The sequence below is a fragment of the Pleuronectes platessa genome, chromosome 16 (assembly GCF_947347685.1).
Source record: "Pleuronectes platessa chromosome 16, fPlePla1.1, whole genome shotgun sequence".
NCBI lineage: Eukaryota > Metazoa > Chordata > Actinopteri > Pleuronectiformes > Pleuronectidae > Pleuronectes > Pleuronectes platessa.
Genome location: NC_070641.1, coordinates 15,677,265 through 15,686,179, shown reverse-complemented (window position 1 = coordinate 15,686,179; position 8,915 = coordinate 15,677,265). Strand labels below are relative to the sequence as shown.

The following is an 8,915-nucleotide window of genomic DNA, read 5'->3' as shown; positions in this document are numbered from 1 at the left end:
TACACTGAAGCCTCATGTCAGGGCGAGCAAGAGGTGCATTAAGTAACTTTCCTAGAACCAAAGAGATTGACATGTAATACGTCCAAGTAAAAGTCAAATATTTCATTTTTTTAAACGTTAGCGCCAAGCGTGTCAAGTTCACACATGCTCAGGCACTGACACAAAGAGACCTACAACTCCACATGTCTGAGATTTAAATGCATACATGCATGTAGAGTAAAAACTTTTTCCATGTGCGGAGCAGAACGAGAATGAAGCCAGACTTGTTCATGTTTGACAACTCTGCGCTGGCTATTCTCTCCAGCCTTACACGCGCACTCACACACATGCACTCGCCAGACACACAGACACATGCACACACAGACACACACACTGAACTTGACCCAAAAGAGCGCTTCGACAGCAGCTGCAGGAAAGGAAGAGAGGACTGACCAAACCAACACTCTGATAGACGGTCAAAATTATTGGTTGTAACTTAGTTTGTGTTAAATTATAGAGGAATAGGAGCCAGATGATCCTTTGACATTAAATAAAATGTTATTTTTCCTAAAACCGTTAATCAAAGTAAAAACATCTTACCTTACTGTGCAAACCATTACATCCTCTGGAGAAATTCTGTTCTCTACCCACAGATTCTATCATTTTCTCGTCTCCCCTCAGCCACATGCAGCGCACATTGAGCAAGGCAAACTGGCGTCCAGCACAAACACACCTTGTCTTTTCATGGGGAGGCCGGTGCTAACAATCATCTGACAATACATCAACACAAAGAGAGCATTAACAAAGCCGCTGATTCAATCTATACCCTCTTATCTCTTCTGCTATTTCTATCTTTAACATCATGAAAACAATGGTTCACTGATGGTGACAAGTGTCTGGTGGATCCCACATACACACAGACTGTTCGGGGCAAATCAACTTCCTCTTCTAAATGCAGACGATTTACCGAGGCTGTAATCGAGCTCATACGGGGCCGACAGGTCGGAGCATTTAGTTGTGATGGCAAAACTGTTGGTTGAGGTGTTTCCGAGTTATTATCATATTTCTTGTATATTTAGTACTTTGCAGTTATTAACACATGCAGAGTGAAGATCAGATATATACAGTCATGGAGGACTTAATATGCTTTATTACCTTTATCACGACATGTTTGTCAATAGATCAGACAGGGATTATATTGTTAAACTTTGCTTTTAACACATTTGTTAGTCTTTACAAAACCTTAATACTTTACACTATTGTTAATTTTCTGATTCTATTATGTAATGCACCAACTCTATCTAATGACGAGTGTTTATTTAAAGGTCAGATATTAAACCTCGGTCTTCATGTCACTAAGAAATAGTCAAAATATGTGTCTTTAATATTGAATTGTGACATTTGATATATGATTTTATATATATACATATATATTGGGATCAATAAGTATATGTCAATTCATGCACTAATAAAACAATAAAACATAGAAGGAATCATTTCTGAGCTCATATATATATTCAGCTTTAGAGAAAGCAGCATCTTGTCACAATTCTACAACTAGAATTAAAAGCAGACCTTTGTCACCGATGGAAGCAAGAAAAAACAAAAAAGGGAGAGAAAATTAAATGAAAGATAATGAAGCCCATTTAAAAACCGGAACCAATGGGGGGAGAGGTGACCTGTTCCAGCCAATCCCACGCGGAAGGTGGGGTGACGATTTTTAAACTCCCAACTCAAGTCGCTGGAACGCGTCGCTCCCAGCTCACAGTGTGGAGCGCGACTTTCACGACCGCACCTCTCATGACAGCCTCGGAAAACAAGACAGACGAAGACAAACAAACAGGGGAGCGGAGGGGAAACAGCGGACTCCTGCCTACTGACATTATTAAAGGGATTTACTGCTGTGCGTAAAAAGGCGCACGGGGCTCTCCGCTGCGCGCCTCCATCCAGCGGTAACATTTGATTTTCTATTTGTTTTAAAATTGGCCATTGCAGCTTGTTCTCGGATCGTCATCCCCCACCCGCAACAAGATGTTAAAAATGACGGAGGAGCATGACAAGTGTGGGAGCGACCAGCCCTGCAGTCCGTCAGGCACCAACAGCTCCATGTCTCAGGACGAGTCCGACTCCGACGCGCCGTTCTCCCCGACGGGATCCGACGGCCAGGGGTCCCTGCTCGCCGGACTGGGCAAGAAGCTGGACTCCGAGGATGACGACCGGTTTCCGGCGTGCATACGGGACGCGGTTTCTCAGGTGCTCAAGGGATACGACTGGTCCCTGGTGCCGATGCCCGTGCGAGGGAACGGATCTCTGAAGAGCAAGCCCCACGTCAAGAGACCCATGAACGCGTTCATGGTTTGGGCGCAGGCGGCCCGCAGGAAGCTGGCGGACCAGTACCCGCACCTGCACAACGCCGAGCTCAGCAAGACGCTGGGGAAACTGTGGCGGTAAGGACACATAGGATACTGTCACTTATTACCTGGAGAAAACAACTGTTTGTCCAAAGCTTCAGATTTCTACATGTCTCCGTGTATTACATCAAAAAGAAATAAACAATATTTCACTTAATCAGCATTGGCAATTACAGCAAAATATAACATTAATTTGAACAAAGTTTGGGATTTATGGTTAATGAGCTAGAAGAAGAAATCAATAAAAGAAAATCTGCATTTTTTTCCAGTTGATAATGAGTAAAAAGCTCCAAAGTTAGTTGGTCCATGTAAGAATAAGTGTATCTGAATTAATTGTCATGTTTGTTTTTATATTTCTTCCCCCCCCCCCCCCGTGCAGCTTGCTCTCAGAGAGTGAAAAGAGGCCGTTTGTAGACGAGGCAGAGAGGCTCCGGGTTCAGCACAAGAAAGATCATCCAGACTACAAGTACCAGCCTCGGAGACGGAAGAATGTGAAACCGGGCCAGAGCGACTCGGACTCAGGAGCAGAGCTGGCACATCACATGTACAAAGCTGAACCGGGGATGGGAGGACTGGCAGGGATGACCGACGGGCACCACCCCCCTGAGCATGCAGGTGTGTTTTCAAATTTAACGCAAAAAAATATATATCACACACATTATTTATTTAAAAATGGTTTCAGGCCACTTGTTTGAATCATCTGTGTGTTAACATGCTTTATTTCTGATACTGTTTTTTTCCCAGGGCAGCCCCACGGTCCCCCAACACCGCCCACTACTCCCAAGACAGATCTGCACCACGGGCTGAAGCAGGATCTGAAGCACGAGGGCCGACGCCATGTCGACAGCAGCAGGCAAAACATCGACTTCAGCAACGTGGACATCTCTGAGCTCAGCACCGACGTCATCAGCAACATGGAGACCTTCGACGTGCACGAGTTCGACCAGTACCTCCTGCTCAACGGCCACACCTCGGGCTCCTCCGGCCTGCCCGCAGACCACAGCCACGGGCAGGCCCCGGCACCCGGCAGCTCTTACACTTCCTCATACAGCCACGCAGGCGCCAACGGGTCCGCGTGGAGCCGCAAGAGCGCCATGTCCTCCTCCTCCACCACCAGCGAGGTGGGCCAGCACCGACTCCATATTAAAACGGAGCAACTGAGCCCCAGCCACTACAGCGAGCACTCCCACGGGTCCCCCTCACACGCCGAGTACGGCTCCTACAGCAGCCAGGCCTGTGTCACTTCAGCCGCGTCAGCTGCCTCGGCCGCGGCCTCTTTCTCCAGCTCCCAGTGTGACTATACCGACCTCCAGAGCTCCAACTATTACAACCCTTACTCCGGCTACCCCTCCAGCCTCTACCAGTACCCGTACTTCCACTCCTCCAGGCGGCCCTACGGCAGCCCCATCCTCAACAGTCTGACCATGGCTCCCGCCCACAGCCCCACCGCCTCCAGCTGGGACCAGCCCGTCTACACCACGCTGTCGCGGCCTTAAGGAAACGAGAGGCCGTTCGGTTCGCACACGCAACTCGTTCAGATTGATGCACTACTAATGGAGGACGCGAGGTGCAGGTGGAGGAGTGTGCTTGGTGGGTAGTGAGTGACCTGTGACCCTTTTGAACGTGAAGCAAACAAATGACAAAAAAAAAAAAGTGCCTGCTGATTTTATACAAAGTTATATTGTTGCGGTGAAAAAGACACTTAAGACTTTTTACAGGAGACAAATTGTGTTGTTGGTGAGCCAAACTCCTCCGTGAGGACATGTCACCTACGCCTACATCCTGTACACCCCTCATCTTTCCAGTTAAAGATTGCACGTGTGCGCACACTCGAGGTGAAGCAAAGGCCTGCCCCCCCCGAGTCGTGTAGGAGAGGAACGGTTTGGGCCAAAATTGTGATGTGGAGCAGATGGAGAAGCAGACATGTTATTGGAGAATATACACGGGACCAATTATGTAAATTTGCAGTTAAATTTACATTAATGGCCAGAGCTATATCGCAGCACACTTGTCCATTTGCATTAGTGGATCTGTCTTAACTCGATTTGCTCGTATGAATCTTATAGTGTCATTTTGGCATAAAAGTCTTATATGTATTTATGTTCATGCATTATTGGTTTTATTTTATTGTTTTGTTCTCAAGTAGATAACACGTGTAATGTGGGTTTGGTTATTTACAGTACTGTTTTGGCTTGTATTGAAAACGCAGTAAGTGAAGTGAAGGACAGTTCAGTGCATTCGTTATATCATTCCATTGAAGAAGAATTCCCGGTCCAATTTTCCAGCCTCTCCTGCGTCTCCGCTCCCGATTGCAAGGCCGACGGGCCCAGGATAGAACAGGTGTCTGGAAGCAATGCTTGGCAAATCGCGATTAGTCATGATCCAGGGTTAAAGGAAATGGGGTAAGATAACACCAGGCACTCTGAGTGACGTGTCAGCTGGACCTCCTGTATGCACGGATGGACAACGCACGCACATGTGTACATACGTGCCTTCATGTGTGTGTGTGTGTGTGCGTCAGGGAGATAAAGTGCAGCTCTACCAATGAGAGGGGAGATACACATCCCGTGATATATTACACACAAGTGGTACTTATGACCACTCTTATCATTTCGACTTTTTCCGTTATTTAGAGTCGGGTTTAAAGAGGAAATTATGTGTTTGCCAAAATTGATCCGAGCCATCACTCACTGCTGCAGTGTCTCGTGAGAAACAACAAAGACGTCTTTGTGCCTTCTAATGCTTATCGTCCGTGTTTCAGTATAACACATTGAATTATTAACAAACACCCGGCAGCACACAATCAGTAATCCACACCAGAAAGTCCCACAGTTAACCCGCTCCTCTTTATATCCTTAATTTGACTATATCCTGAATTTGAAATCATTCCTTGGTTTGTCATATGCTGTGAGGCGCTGTATGAGAAACACATACGGTGCATCGCGGTGCAAGTTGTGTCCACAGAACCGTGTTTTTGAATATTATCCTGGTGCATAATTTGACATCATTCCCTCCAGCCTTGGTTTTGTCGTGTTCGGCGAGAAGCACACAGAGCGTCACGTTCCAGGTTCTGACCACAGAGCCGTGTTTTTGTATATTATTCTGGTGTATAATTTTGAGAGAGGCTGTCAAAACTATTGTTCTGTTAACTAGAGTTTCATTCACACATGCACAGCTAACCCATGCGCTGGCTATTTCTGGTTCAAAATAAAAAATTCTGTTCTTTATATTTGTCAACGTCTCTTATTTGCATTCATGATTACGTTTTTACTTGGAAAGAATTTGTAAAATAATAATAAATATTTGACTTTTGCTGAATACCAGCTGTTCATATGAGCCGGGTTGTTTAACATCTGTACCGTGGGCCACAGCTGTGAGGGGAGACCAGTGAGACCTGTATTATTCGCAGCTCTCAATCCTCCGATCGTCTTTTTCCAATTTAACTTTAACCGTAAATTTAACTGAGGTGTATTTGGCAAAATACCCTTTACATTATCCCATTGCTGTAGAGCTGAAACGCTTTTCCTCAGAGAAATAAATAGGTCTCTAAAACCAAAATTACAAGTTGCTGCTGCAAACGGGCTAAACTCCAGGTCTGGTGCTGCCTCGCAAAAACTTTCTGACCTTAAGGTGCCCTGCGCTTGACACTTCTTATGTGCCCTTAAACCCCAAATAATAAAGTTAAGATGTTTTTCGCCAAACCACTGAAAGGAGGGGAATTCGGGGAGAGCGATCATATCTGCTCTGGTCTGAGAGTGGATTGCTCAAGTTGGCCCTGGCATGCATGCCAAGCAGCCGTCCCTAACCAGCCCAGGGAGAAGCCAAGTGCCAGGGCCGCGCTGCTGAATTTTAATGATTCATTATGCTGTGGAGGGGCCCCATTGTGTCCTTTTATCCGGAGAGCTAGAAAGGAATTAATTGGACAGAAAATGGAAGGGCAAGGGGAACTGACAAGCCATTAAGAGGGTCCTGAATGGACGATTAGATGCACAAGGGGGAGGATTTTTTTTTTTACCCCCCTCCATCCTCACTGTCTCATATCACAACGCTCCACAAACACAAAAACAACAAGAACAACCACCACCACAATGACCAGCAGACCGAACTGTAGAAATCATATCAGTGCACATAATCTGTAGATAATAAACGAAGATAATACCACAGCAGATGGGGTGTGGGTGGCTCAAGAACGACTTGTTGTTTTTCTTCCCTCAAAGTCTTTTCTCTTTTTTTTTTTTTTCTTCACCAGTGTTTGCCAAATACTTTCAGGAGGAACTCTTGAGAAAGAACAGGAGTGAATAAAAGTGAGTTAAAAAGGCTCTTCAGGGTGCTCGGGTCCCGTTGCCCCTGGAACTTGTCCACAGTTTCTGATTGGGCGTCCCGAGAGCCCTACTGTAAATAGCTGGCGACGGTGAGTACATTATACTGAATGAAGGGATGAAAGGATGAATGAACGAAGGAGGAGAGGGGCATTTTTACACGAGAGTCGCAATTTCGCCGGTGGAAAACATTTTCGTCTAGGGAGCCATATGCTCAAATCAGGTGCAAGAAAAAGGCTCACTCTTTGTCTGCCCCCCCCGCATTCGAGCACGACTTGGATATGAAAATTAAACATGTAATTTACAATAATTCCAGCTGTAACGTTTATCGTTGACGGAGGGACGGGCGTTACTGGGACCAGGAGAGAGAGTCGCGGTCTTGGAAACCGGGGGCATTTGGGGGGGGGGGGGGGGGGGGGTAGGGGGAGGCACGACACATCCCACATCCCATTGTTAGGAGCGGGATAACTCGCCTGGTAATAGTCTCATCCTGTCTAATGAGCCTGGCTGACTCAGGGCATGTTTCGGGGGGAAAAGAGGGGAGCTGGGAACTGTGAAAACTCGGGGAGAATGCGAGGGCTGATTTGCAAAGGAAATGAAGTGGACATAAAGAGACTGGTTATTGCCCGTCACTGGATCGGCCCGGCCTGATCCCGCCTTTGATGCGCTGAGGCTTCATCCAGGGTTCAGCTGGTGTCTCATCACTGACGGCTGCTTTCCAGTTAACTGACTTGTAACGATGAATTCACACTTTATCTGAAAAATAGAGAATAATAACAGTTCCCAGTCCCCAAAATAGACTTTGGTGATGCCTAGATACTTTAATTTACCGAAAATATGGCCTTTCTCACGATATTTTCACATTTTAGAACGAAATATCCATCTTGCAGATAAAGCTTTGGCTTCATTCAAATCAAAAGGGCATTCATTCTTGAAAGCTGCTCTTGTTTGCGACCGTATCTCCCACAGCTTCCAGTGAAAATACATTCACCTACAACTTAGCCGCTCCGCCCAACCAAACGACTTCCTGAGGCCTGTTTCTGCCTCGAGGCCCCGTTCTTCTCACTAAATGAAGCCGTTCCATTTTATTATTGGTGTCTCCTGTGTTTGCTGGCACGCGGGCCAAGCAAAACAGGGGGGGGGGCAGACAGAACCAACATTGACTTGCCCGATTCCACACGGACGGGCCCGCACAGAGGAGGAGGACTGCCAACACTCCCGTCTTTCAAAAGCGCCACTAAATTGATGCTGGCTCCACCAAGGTCACCTACGACTGGCCAGCAGCACTTCCATCAACCAGTTCATTCGAGGACCTGATTCCAGCTTTGAATACGTTTGCAGCTAATAGGAGAGAAGGAAATATGACTTCAAAACCAAAACCAAAGCATAACAGTTAGAGTTTCACTGTTTGTTTGTACTTCTGAAGATTGAAATCGATTACGTTAAATCTGGAAGGATCATTAAATAAATCTTTGTTAAAACTTTGTTGTCGTGGAATTAAAAAATCTGCTGCTTCAATCAGGCAGAAAAGAGACAAACCTGATAAATCACTGATTATGGTTGTTTACTGAAAAGATATTCAGACCTGGGTGTAAAACTATTTGTCAATAACTCGTAGTGTCTGTTTTAACCTGTTTGCAGCTCCAGTGGGGGAAGGATCACTGCACCAGAGAGTCAGGGACTCACAGGTTATTTCACTGCTTCGGATTAATGATTCGTTTCTGGTAATTAGAAGATGGACATTTGGTAAAATGATATATGAAACCTATAATTTAATCAAAATTCATCAGCATTGTAGAATGATGATAGTAATTGTGTTTCCGAGAAACCTTCACACAAGGTGGAGCGTTCCCAAGTCTTTCTTTTAAAGGCTGGAAATAAATAAATAAAACAGCAACAATCTGACATCTGGTCTGTTCTCTGAACAGTTGTCCACAGTCTTTCACTCTCTTTTTTCATTTGTTCTCTCCTTTTCACTTTTTCTTGGCACTTCTCAATTGTGAATGTGGTGGCAGCATAGCTGCTCATCTTCTTTCCACAGCTCCAGGACTTGTTGATGAGTAACTATGGCTGTGTTTTCATTGTCACAGCTTTGTGCTTTTGTTGAACTGTGGCTCCGCTCCAGTACTCGTCTCCATCCTTTACTTGAAGTTGTCTCATCTCAACCTTTTTCCCTTCACACTTTATGTCTCACACAACTGCGCTC

At 45.7% G+C, this 8,915-nt stretch overlaps 1 protein-coding gene across 1 annotated transcript; it reads left to right on the top strand.

The window, feature by feature from the left end:
• The first annotated feature begins 1,725 nt into the window (after positions 1-1,725).
• Positions 1,726-5,617, top strand: LOC128459077 (transcription factor Sox-8). Its single transcript, XM_053444187.1, has 3 exons — positions 1,726-2,426; positions 2,770-3,005; positions 3,135-5,617. The coding sequence occupies exons 1-3, from the start codon at positions 2,011-2,013 to the stop codon at positions 3,884-3,886; spliced, it is 1,404 nt and encodes a 467-aa protein (XP_053300162.1). The 5' UTR covers positions 1,726-2,010; the 3' UTR covers positions 3,887-5,617.
• The last annotated feature ends 3,298 nt before the right edge of the window (positions 5,618-8,915 follow it).